This window comes from Marmota marmota, unplaced genomic scaffold, assembly GCF_001458135.2.
Source record: "Marmota marmota marmota unplaced genomic scaffold, marMar, whole genome shotgun sequence".
Lineage (NCBI taxonomy): Eukaryota > Metazoa > Chordata > Mammalia > Rodentia > Sciuridae > Marmota > Marmota marmota.
In genome coordinates this window covers 18,850,117-18,862,766 of record NW_025999960.1, presented here as the reverse complement: position 1 = coordinate 18,862,766, position 12,650 = coordinate 18,850,117, and the positions used below count along the sequence as shown (strand labels likewise).

At 40.1% G+C, this 12,650-nt stretch overlaps 1 protein-coding gene across 2 annotated transcripts in view; it reads right to left on the bottom strand.

Annotated features, from left to right (window-relative positions):
• Positions 1-4,964: 4,964 nt before the first annotated feature.
• The window catches only part of Sp1 (Sp1 transcription factor), a 45,411-nt gene continuing 37,725 nt past the window's right edge, over positions 4,965-12,650 (bottom strand). For both annotated transcript variants that reach the window (XM_015493540.2, XM_048802818.1), the window contains exons 5-6: positions 11,335-11,534; positions 4,965-10,411 (exon numbers count right to left, since the gene is read on the bottom strand). In XM_015493540.2, the coding sequence (XP_015349026.1) occupies positions 10,098-10,411; positions 11,335-11,534 (514 nt within the window). In that variant the 3' untranslated portion in view covers positions 4,965-10,097. The remainder of the gene's footprint in view (positions 10,412-11,334; positions 11,535-12,650) is intronic.

Below are 12,650 nucleotides of genomic sequence, written 5' to 3'. Positions count from 1 at the left end.
TCAACAAAGGGGGTTGGGGGGTATAGCTCAGATTGCTAGAGTGCTTAGTCTCACAAGCCCAAGGCCCTAGGGTTCAATCCCCAGCATCCCAAAAAAAAAAAAAAAGGTCAACATAATGATTTTAAGAGAGCGGTTGTTTAAAGCAAAGAGCAGGAGTAAAGCTCTGGGGTTGCGACTCAGTGATAAGAGTGCTCACCTAGCACGTGTGAGGCACTGGGTTTGATCCTTACACCATATAAAAATGAAATAAAGGTATTGTGTCCACCTACAACTAAAAAATTTTTTTTAAAAAAGGTAGATATATAAACACAAAGCATGCTGGACATGGTGGTGCATCCCTGTAATCCCAGGAGGCTCAGACAGGAAGATCACAAGTTTGAGGCCAGTCTCAGCAACTTTCCCAGACCCTATCTTACAGGGCCAAGGATATAGTTCAGTGGTAAAGTGCCCCAAGTTAGATCCCTAGTGCCAAACATACACAAGCATGTATATTTAGTGACAAGAAAGCAATGAGATTTGAGGCAGTAAATCAACAGAGATATACTGGGACCAAATTGGAAAGGTTTTCAATTTTATAACAAGGAGCTTAGACTTCTACTAAAAGCAAAGGATTTTAGGCAGGGGCCTTGTGGCAATGTGGAAGATGAATGACTGGGGCTTATGGAGATCAGTTATAAGACATAACCAGTAACCAGAGTGAGCACTGGCTGGGTACACCGGTGCACACCTGTAATCCCAGTTAGGCAGAATTAAATTCCAGGCCAATCTTGGCAATTTAGTGAGTATTTGTCTCAAGATAAAAAATAAAGGGCTGGGGATGTGGCTCAAGCGGTGGTGTGCTTGCCTGGCATGCATGCGGCCTGGGTTCGATCCTCAGCACCACATACAAACAAAGATGTTGTGTCCGCCGAAAACTAAAAAATAAATATTAAAAAAAGATTCTCTCTCTCTAAAAAAATTAAATTAAATTAAATTAAAAAAATAAAGAGGGGCTGGGGATGTGGCTCAAGCGGTAGCGGGCTCACCTGGCATGCGTGCGGCCCGGGTTCGATCCTCAGCACCACATACAAAAACAAAGATGCTGTGTCCGCCAAAAAATAAAAAAAAATAAATATTAAAAAAAAAAAAAAAATAAAGAGAGTTGGGATTGAAGCGATACGCAAACAAAACAAACATGAAACAACAAAAAACACTATATAGGTAAAATTGACAGGACTAGCAATTAAATGCATATGGGTAGACGAAAGGGAAAACTAAAAGATGATTCTGAAGTTTCAAGCATGAGTAATTAAGGGGCAGGTAATATTGTTAAGGGATATGCAGAATACAAAGGATTATTTCCCCTTCTAACACACCAAGTTCATCTGCAGGATGTTTAGATAAAATTGTCCAATAAGTAGGTTTTCAGGTCAAGACAAAGTCAGGGCTTGAGATTTGGGAGTCGACAACATGTATGTTAAAACTAAAGAATGGATAAGACTTGGGCTTGGGTTGTGGTTCAGCAGTAGAGCATTCGGGTAGAGCGCTGCACTGCTCTACTGCATGTGAGGCCCTGGGTTCGATCCTCAGCACCACGTAAAAATAAACAAATAAAATAAAGGTTTTGTGTTCAACTACCAAAAAAAAAAGTGGATAAGACTCTTTCAATGAGAAAGATAAAGGGGCTGAGGCTGTAGCTCAGTGGCAGAGTGCTGGCATAGCATGTGTGAAGCACTGGTTTCTTAGCACTGCATGAAAATAAACAAATAAAATAAAGGCATAAAAAAAGAAAGCACATAAGACAGGAAACATCAACATTTAAGGGACAGAGGCAGAAGTGACTATTAAAGAGACTAAAAAGAATATTCAGACATATTGAAAGAAAATCAAGAACAGTATCAGTGTCACACTCTATGTGACAAAAAGCTTTAAGGTGCAGTAGTCATAAAGAGACTGATAATTGAAAGATCACTGGAGCTGCCATCAGGTCCTGATGTTAATGAGAAAGATTCTTGTTAAGTAATTGGTGCTAACAAAGTGGCCTAAGGATGAATAAAGAGGAAAATGAGTGTAAACTGATTTTGCTAACTGAAAAATAAAAGAACTAAATCAGTAGCTGGAAGAGTAAGCAGAAGTTTTTCAAAATGGAACATGCATAAGAGGATGACAAAAGGAGAAGGTATCATTGAAACAAAGAACAAAAAGTCAAAGAAATGATGTTGACAGCACAAGTAGCAGGGCTGGCCTTGCAAAGGAAATATAACACTTCTCTACTAGGAAGAGAGAAAAAGGTTAACTTAGTGAAAATAGAGATGTTTTTAATGAGAAGGATAGGAAAGTTTGAAGAAATGCTTCCATTTCCTCAATGAACTAAGAGGCAAATCATCTAATATAAATTAGGTCACGATCCAGAAACTAGCAATCAATAGTGTCTGTCTTACTTGCCAAACTATGAAATCCTTGATGACAGGGACCTCCTTAAGTTTTTTTTTTTTTTTTTTTTTAATACTTTTAACCTAACTTAGTACCTCACACATAGTAAAGGATCAATAGTTGTTTACTAAATGAATAGATAACACAACTCTCACCTAACTAAGGCTGCAAAACCAAACCCATAAATACACACTCCAAAACAGACAAGTATTAAAATGTCATATAAGGAAAGCAAATGGCTGGGTTTACCCACGGTTGAGTGCTGACAAACAAGACACAAATAGTAGAATAAGCAAATTAACTGAGAATCCTGGTAAACAACAGTTTGACAATTGACCAAATATTTGTTAGGTAATATAACAACACATTTCTTAAAAAGTAAAACTAGAGCCTGATGGAAAATTGGGAAAGTTGTCAGAATAACTTCAATTCAGAAGGGGCCAGAGACCAGATTTAAATAATACAGGGTACAAGAAATGCAAAGTATATCAGGTCTAGATCTTGGTTTCCAAATGACATTCTCCAATACAAGGAACCTTAGAGGATTAGGGGATCAGAAGGCAGGGGCAGGAAAAATACAAGATAAGCCTGAAGCATCTTATGTATCTGAAAGCAATAAAGGGGCAGGCAATGTGGCACACACCTGTAATCTCAACAACTCTGTAGGCTGAGGCATGAGAATCCCAAATTCAAAGCCAGCCTCAGCAACTTAGTGAGGCTCTGTCTCTAAATAAAATATAAAAAAGGGTTGAGGATGAGACTTAGTGGTTAAGTGCCCCTGGGTTCAATCCCTGGTACAAAAAAATAAAAAGGAAAGGGGATGTAGCTCAGAGGTAAAACAACCTTCAATTCAATCCCCAGTGCCCCCCGCAAAAAAATAGCAATAAAATTCAAAAAAACAAATTGTGTACAAAAAAATATGATCAACATGAATTCCCAGGGGCCAAAGTTGGGTTAATTGAGAAATTAAGTAATGTAGTATTAAATTATAATCCAAGTATAAGATAAATATACATGAATCCACACTAATATAAATGATGGTCTAATAAAAGAAGATGAAAATTCCTTACAGAATTCCAAATAACAGATACAGATAATGCCCCCTCTGAGGTAAAGCTTAATTTCCACCAACCCATTGAAGTTGGGCTAGTCTTAGTGATTCACTTACAAAGAGTAGGCAGAGAAAAAAGTTAACTTTATCATGCAGAAATCTGGCAAATATTAACATTGGTAATGTTACTTGCATACCATAGACACTATCATTGTGTTATGAGAATGGTATTTTACCTGTGGTATTCATTCAAAAACCATAAGCTGGGGCTGGGATTGTGGCTCAGTGGTAGAGCACTTGCCTAGCACATGTGAAACACTAGGTTTAATCCTCAGCACCACATAAAAAAAAAAGCTATTGTGTCCATCAACAACTAAAACAAACAAACAAACAAAACCCCATAAGCTAACAATGAGCAAAACATCAGACAAACCCAGATTGGGGGCTACATATAGGCTATCTGGCCAATATTCCTCAAGACAGACCAAGTTATGAAAAACAAGGAAAGACTGTCACAGAGGATACAAAGGATATGTGATAAGTAAATGCAATGTGTTATCCTAGAATGGATCCTGGAACAGAAAGAGGATATCAGTGGAAAAACTAATGAAACCCATAGTAAGAAGTTCAGTTCACATAATGTATCAATGTTAGCGTCTAAGTTTTGACAACATACCATGGTAAAATATCAGGAGGAGGAAAACTGGGTAAGGGTAAAACTCTGTACTCCCTTTGCAACTTTTCTATATATTTTTTTATTCTTTCCAATACTGAGGATTTAACCCAGGGACATTTTACCACTGAGCTACAACCCCAGTGCTTTTTATTGAGATAGGGTCTCACTAACTAAATTGCTGAGGCTAGCCTGGAACTTGCAATCTTCCTGCCTCAGCCTCCTCAGCTGCTGGGATTATTGGTGTGCACCACATTCTGTAAACCTAAAATTACCCCTTTCCCAATGAAAAGAAAATTGTTCCAAAATAAAGACCATATTAAAAAAAAAAAAAAAAAAAACTTAAGGAGGATAAAGATTGATATATTNGCCAGCCTCTATAATTTAATGAGACCCTGTCTCAAAATAAAAGAGAGTTGGGGGTATAGTTTAGTGGTAGCTCCTAGGTTAAACCCTTAGTACCACCAAAAAAAGAGGAGGAGGAAGAGTTGGGGCTGCCCCTGTTTCTTTTGGCTCGCCTTGTTTTCCTTTTTTGCTTTTTGGAGTACTGGGATCAAACCCAGGACTTGGCACAGGTGTTAGGCAAGGGCTCTACAACTGAAATATACTCCCAGCCCTTGGTTCTCCACTCTTCTGGGAAGTTGTGGAACAGTGACCTGATCATGAAACTTTACCTGGGATTGAAGTAGGGTAAACTTCACTAATTAACACATTCAGGAACACAACTGTTGTATATCTGGAAACATTTGCAGAGTTCAGAATATGAAGTTGTAACCATATTCTCCCCATTCCCCACCCTCTCAATACACCAGAGACATGGCTTTTTTATTTAAAAAAATTTTTTTAATTGGTTTACAAAGGAGCTACAGACTACATTGAAACTAATCTTTGTACAAAAGGAGCAGGGAAGAGCCCCAAAACACCCAGACAAAAGGTAGGGGGAAAAACAAGAAAGAAGATACAAAAGGAGCAGGAAGAAACTGAAAAACAAGAAATTAGCATCATACATACACAAGAGTAGGCTGGAAAAGAGCAAGATGATAGAGCATTAAAAGTATTTACCCACACAGCCCTGGTGATAATTGGTTTGGAATCAACAACGAACACACAGCATGAGATTATTAAGAAGTTTAAAAGGCAACAGTGGTATGGAGACTGGTTATTGCCAGTGTTAAGAGAGAGAAACTTGTTTTAGGCACCAGAGATTGAAGCACCACCCCTCGCCCCAGGATGATGACAGACTTGGGAAGAGGAGCAGGTCCTGGGACAGCTGCCACTGGTGTATAGAATATCAGATATTCTCCTCATATTCTTTTTCCCCTAGACTCTAGGTAAGGGCCATGCATGGGATGCCACTGGGAGAAAGGGATGATCAGAAATATGAATAGCTGCCCCTGTTGACATTGTTCAAGAGCAGTTAGTTACTGGCAAAGCTGGGTAGAGGAAGCCCAATCCTCCTCTGTGGAGAAGGCACAGAGTAATTCCTGAAGGCAAGAAATAGGGAAGCACACACCCAAAAACAGAGTGCCAGCTGGGAGGTCCCAAGGGGAGGTATCAATAAAGTTCTCACTACCTGCACCCCCAGCCAAACCTGACTTTATTTTTTATACTGAGCTGGGACTTCAGAGAAATAAAGGATGGTTATTTCATGGTTAACTAAATGAAGGGTAATCCCTTCATTTAGACAAGGAAAGCTGGGCTGTTTGAAGGAGCAAATGGGAAAATACTCCTTTCTTGCAAATGAATGTTGTGTAGAAAATCTTTTTGGGTTTGTTAAAATCAAAGTGGAGAAGGCCTCGGGGAGGAATGAAGCCAGGAACTTCCCTTCTTTTCCTTTCCTGGTCTTCAATCTAAGGCAAGTGAGCCAAGTGTGGAAGAGGGAGTATAAATTTAAGCTTAAGGCTGCTTAATGTCTTCCTGGGGGCTGGTATTTACGGAAGGCAGACAAAGAAAAGAAATAGGTCAACCTCAAAGCTGGTCTGCTCATCCTCCTAGGTCTGTACCCCCGGAGTAGAGCCAAGACAGGCACCAGAAAGAACACAGTCTCCCAAACAAAAGTAATAACATGCCCATATTTTATCAGCAGTTCTCAAAAACAATGTTTTCCGGGGTTGGAGAAGTGCCATATCCTCCTCCCTTCCCCCAAAGCTACTGCTGCCACCTTTCATCATTGCACATAAATTACTGGCTCTCTTCTAAAGGAAGATGAAGTCTGAGATTTCACATTTCTCCTCCCAACCCCAAGAGGCTACACAGCTTTGGCTAAGGGGAAGGAAAGTTATGCAAAGAGCCCCTTATCATTTGAGGCAGCCAATCTGTCCTCATTTCCTTGGTACCTGATCTCCAAAACTCTTTTGATCTGATCCCAAGGTCCAAAAGGCATCAGGGTACTTACAACTGAATGAAAACTTTAAGCATGTAGCACCAGGGCTCCCCCAAAGCATAATAGGGGCCTGATTAGCACCCCAGGAAAAAAACCTCAAAAAGTGTATAAATTTATTGCGTCCTAGCAAAGATCTGCAGCTTCCAGTATTCACACAATGTGAAGATATTTAACAATACAAAATATATTCTGAAAGTCAAACACCTGCAGTTCATAGTGCTTTCTCAGATTTGTTAAAAAAATACAATGCTTAGTTTCCTATATAGGATATACAAAAGCAAAAAATATATATATGTATATAGTAGAAATAAATCAGCCATAGTAATTTACAGCTTTTGTCTCCAACCCTCCCCCAATCATAATCTTTACCCCATACTTCAGTCTATACTTTTTGGGATCAAAGGTTCTATGTATTCTGAAACCAGGCTGAGAAATATCCATTAAACTGCATTCTGCACAGCACCCAAAAACAGAGTGCCAGCTGGGAGGTCCCTGAAGGAAGATGGTGTGGGTTGTTACTTCTCTGGGTAAAAAGTGAGACAGTTAAGTGATAAACAGATGAATGTGAATGGGCAACCTGAAAGAACAAGACAATGAGTGCTTTCATTTTACTAGTCCTGGTCATGCCCAACCCTGCAAGGTTTGGTCATCAAAAAAATTTTTTTTTTAAATCATGAAAATAGGTTCGGAATATGCATGTCAGTTACATTAATTTCTGCTGGCCTAAAGTTCAGGAAAGAGGAATTTTCAGTAAAGAGCTCCTGACTCAAGGAATGTAACCACCTAACTTCTCCTGGAAAAGACTAAATGGCTTGCTGCTGCTGGGAGACAGAAGCAGAAGCTGATTCCATTTGTGGGCCAAACAAGATGCTGGATCTGAAGCTTCCTCTGTGGGAAAGAAATAGGATAAGTGCAATGAATTGGATATAAATTCACTCATGGTAATGATAATGAACCAGCAACTTTTCACCCAAGAGAGAAACACCATCAAATAACCTCATCTAAAAGCTTGTAGTTCTCAGCATCAGTAAGCTAGTTTGCAGCTAATAATTTCATACTGGAGAAGATTCCATTCCTGGAAATGCTCTATGGAGCAAAATACTGTATACTCCAGCATGTTAACTTGTCCCTTTCCTCCAAAAGATGCCAAAGAACATGATTACAGACATAAAATAACCGACTCTAAGTTCTGCCTTTCAGTAGGAATAAAGTGTGTGATGACGAACAGTCATGGATGACTTTTACTTCAGGATTCTTAATCCGATCTGGGTAAAGTTCCTTGCAATAGTTCCTGAGGGTTGATAACAGTATTGTCTTCAGAGAAAGGACCAAATGGAGTGAACTATTGTTTAGAGTATTAACAGCTATTATATTTCAATTTAACAACAGCATAAAGTTACCCAAAACTTAATTTGAATGGATTTTATATAAAATGTATAGTAGAATCATAGCATCATCTATTGATAGCCAAGATAAAAAGATTTAAGTACAAGGACTCTGCCATAGAGCTGGATGATAGGTTTCACTTTCACACAAAAATAGTTTCTTCTTTAGAAAGTGCAGAATATCCCCCAGTCATAATTATAAATGATTTAGCAAAAGCAGAGAAATGACTTCAGGAACATACCCAGGTTTTAAGACAGATTTCTAGGTAATGCGCCTGAAAGGCATTTTGATCTGAATTTATTTTCCAACAATTTCAAATATAATTTCTCCTCTGAATGTAGATATATACAGGCACAAACACACAGTCATACACACAGTCATACACAAACACTTCTCTATCAGATCAGGGTAATTTTTTATTGTAGGTCTCTTTTAATATTGGCTAACAGAAAACCTATCCCCAACCTGACAGATAACACTCATACACACAGCCATTTCCACACTTCCTCAAAGTGAAAAGCTCTCTAACAAGATACCAGAAGGTCAAGAGAGACAATGCTTTAATGGCTGGGCTTTGAGGACAATTCTGTTGCATTTAAATCTCAGTGCCAAATGCACCAAGAGTTCCCTGCCGCTATAATTTTTGGATCAGTCTCTTCTGGAATCAGTCCATGGAGAAAGCAGGAAGATTTCTCCCAATCTCTCCTATAAACCACAGTGGTAAGACAAGATTTCTTTTTGTTCTGGGCTATCATTCCCATGATCATGTGCTTCCCTTTCCCTTAGGAACCACCCAAGTACATATAAGGAAGAATTAAGGGAAAAAAATCATAAGAGCCACTGTCTTGCCACTAGCACATGCTCTGGAGTTCTGCAGAATGGAAACCTGAACAGATTTATTGGCTGATATTCTTTAACAACACAAAGGGAAAGAAACTACAGGAATGTTCAAAAGAGGAAGTGTACTTCCTTTCAGAGTATGAACTCAGAAGCCCATACATCAAGGCTTAGAGCTACCTTGGAAGACAATGGTATCAAAGTCCAAATAACTCCCAACTATTTGTCACTTCCTCTTCTGAGCACATCTTTTTCCTATTGGAATTCCCTATTTATTATTTGACTACTTTTTGACAATTTATATAAACAGATCGCGGATTATCCTGTTTAAATGGTCTCTTGTACAATTCCACAGAAAGACTTGCTTGATTCTTGATGCTTAGAGGAGCTAATGAAGGGAGATGCCTTTGACTCTCCAGCACCATGAAGGTGCCTGCGTCAGGAGTATTTTGAACATGCCCTCCATAGCTATCTCAAGCATCATACTAGGCTTGAAGGTTTTTCCATTCTGCTGATGGGACTAAGGCTTTTAAAAGATTGACAGAAGTGCCTCATCCAGGGACCATTACCAAAAACAAAACATGAAGTGATTAGGTGAGAGAAGGGGAGATAGAAAGGGTTGAGTCAAGAAAGGAGTGCAAGAAGCTGATCCCAAATAAAAAGATAAAATTAAGAAAGGAAAAACATTATGTATGTATATATAAACTAAAAGCAGAGCATATAAATGCTTACTCTGGTGGGAAGCCAAGACAACATCTACAGAAAAGCTTGATGTGTCACAATAAGGCTCAGCCCTAAGGAAATAAGGCAATATAAAAAAAAAAAAAAATGACCAAGGTATTTTGGTCACAGAATGGTCTCCTTCCTCCTCCCAGCCAACCCCTGTGAATGCATCTCTATATATCTTTATATATATATGCATATATATATATATATAATATAGAATCTGTTTTTTTGTTAAAAAGTATTTCAATGATCATATATATTTATCAAGGCATGATGGCTTTAGGTAAGGGGGGGGGATCCATCATGGGAGAGCTGAGAAGGGGAAACAAAGGAATGGGATACTGGGGTAAGAAGTATAAGAAGAAACTGGGATCAAACAAATGCTCATCAAAGGGTGGCACCAACAGAATTTTCACTGATGTTTCCCACCTGTAAGGAGGCACTGATGATACGGGTGGGTGTCAGAACCCTGTCTCTTCTTTGTATCCATCCCCAAACTCTTCCCACCACCATGCATTTTAATGCCTCATGGCTCTCTCTCTCCCACATGTCTCTTGGACCCATGCTAACTTGCATCCCGGGGGTTGATGGGTATTGGCCCATAGGTCTCTTGCCCCGGGTGCCTGATCTCAGAAGCCATTGCCACTGATATTAATGGACTGCAGATCCGCCACCTGCATGACGTTGATGCCACTGTTGGCAAGACGGGCAATACCCTCAGGACAGATGGCCTCCATGGCTACCATATTGGTGGTAATAAGGGCTGAAGGGGTGGCAGTGCCGCTGCCTTCTGAACCTGCCCCACTGTCCAGGGGCAAAGTGCCCACACTCAGGGCTACACCTGGGCCTCCCTTCTTATTCTGGTGGGTCTTGATATGCTTTGACAGGTGATCACTCCTCATGAAGCGCTTAGGACACTCAGGGCAGGCAAATTTCTTCTCACCTAGATAAAGGGAGAGAAAAAAGGTAAGAAGCTGACATGTCAGGAAGTGGAGATATCTTGCCTAATTTACCACCTTCAAACTACATCAGGTGCGGTGGCTCACACCTACATTTGAAATAACTCAGAGGGCTGAGGCAGGAGGTCAGCCTCAGCAATTCAGGCCCTAGGTAACTTAGCAAAAGCATATCTCAAAATAAAAAACAAGCTGGGCACGGTGGGGCACGCCTGTAATCCCAGGTGCTAGGGAGGCTGAGGCAGGAGGATCCCAGGTTCAAAGCCAGCCTCCATAACAGTGAGGTGCTAAGCATCTTGGTGAGACCCTGTCTCTAAAAATACAAAACAGGGCTGGAGATGTGGCTTGGTAGTTGAGTGCCCCTGAGTTCAATACCTAGTACCCACTCCAAAATTAAATAAATAACAAAAGGACTGGAGATGTAGCTGCATGGTAAAATGCTCCTGGGGTGATCCTCAGAACCATAAATATGTAAATAAACAAACAGATAAATAAATAATTACATGAGATAGAATAAAGTCAGCCGTAGAAGGTGACAAGAACATGAGCAACCTAGCAAGTATCGTTTCCTTTCTTGGGGAAGAAAAATAGATAAAGGTTGGTTAATACTGAGTAAAGCAAGGCAGAACTTAGCAGGAAAGTAGGTAGGACAAAGACCAAGAAGAGCAATGGGGGGGCTGGGGTTGTGGCTCAATGGCAGAGTGCCTGCCTAGCATGCAGGATGCACTGGGTTTGATCCTCAGCTCCACACAGAAATAAAATAAAGATATCATGTTCACCTAAAACTAAAAAATAATTATTAAAAAGAAAAAAAAAAAAAAAAAAAAAAAANTTTAGCTATTTCACAGACATATCTTCTGTCTTTCCATTCTGTCCTATTACTATTTTTTTTCCCTAGGCTCTAGCTTACCTGTGTGAGTGCGTTTATGTCTCTGCAGCTCATCCGAACGTGTAAAACGTTTCCCACAATATGACCAGGTACACATGAATGGCCTCTCGCCTGTGTGCCAGCGCAAATGTGCCCGTAGGTGTGAGGTCTTGCCATATACTTTGCCACAGCCTTGAATGTGGCAAATATGCTGTTTCTTTTTGCCAGGATCACCAGAACCCCTGAAATTGAGAACACAACTATTATCACTCACTCTGAAGACTGAAATTAAAGAAGCATAAAATATTAACAGCAATAGCTATATTGCAAACCCCTTTTTTTCATTTTCTTTTTTTAAGTATGGGGATCGGACCCAGGGCACTTAACTCCTGAGCCACAACCCCAGCCCATTTTATATTTTATTTAGAGATAGGGTTCTGATCAGTTGCTTAGAGCCTTGCTAAATTGCTGAGGCTGGTTTTGAACTCTCAATCCTCCTGCCTCAGCCGTCTAAGCCACTAGGATTATAGGCATGTGCCACCATGCCTAGCCCCAAGCCCTTTTATTTTTTTATTTATTTTTATTTCTTTTAATATTTATTTTTTAGTTGTAGTTGAACAGAATACCTTTATTTTTATTTATTTATTTTTATGTGGTGCTGAGGATCAAACCCAGCGCCTTACACATGCTAGGCAAGTGCTCTACCACTGAGCCACAACCCCAGCGCCCCTTTTATTTTTTATTTTTATTTTTTTTGGTACCAGGGATTGAACTCAAGGGCACTTAATCACTGAACCACATCCCCAGTCCTTTTTTGTATTTTTTTTTAGAGACGGGGTCTCACTGAGTTGCTTAGAGCCTTGCTAAATTGCTGAGGCTAGCTTTGAACTTGGAAACCTCCTGCCTCAGCCTCCAGAGCCACTGAGATTATAGGCATTCACCACCATGCCTGGCCCTTTTTATTTTTTGAGATGGGATCTCACTAGGTTGCCCAGGCTGGCCTCAAACTTGTAACCCTCCTGCTTCTGTCTCTAAAGTCCCTGAGGTTATAGGCATGCAACAGGGCATCTGGTTTTAACCCAAACTTTTCTTCCTTCCTTCCTTTCTTTCTCTCTTTTGCAGTGCTGGGGCTTGAACCTAGGGCCTCCTGCATGCTCCACAGGTACTTAGTACTGAGCTTTAACCCCAAACTCTAAACTTTTATTTTTAAAAAAGATAAATCTAGACAGGTATAGCAGAGCATGCACGTAATCCCAGCTACTAGGGAGGCTGAGGCAGAAGGATCACAAGTTCAAGACCAGACTGGGCAACCCAAAGAGACCCTATCTCAGGGAAAAAAAAAAGGGGGGGGGGTGTGC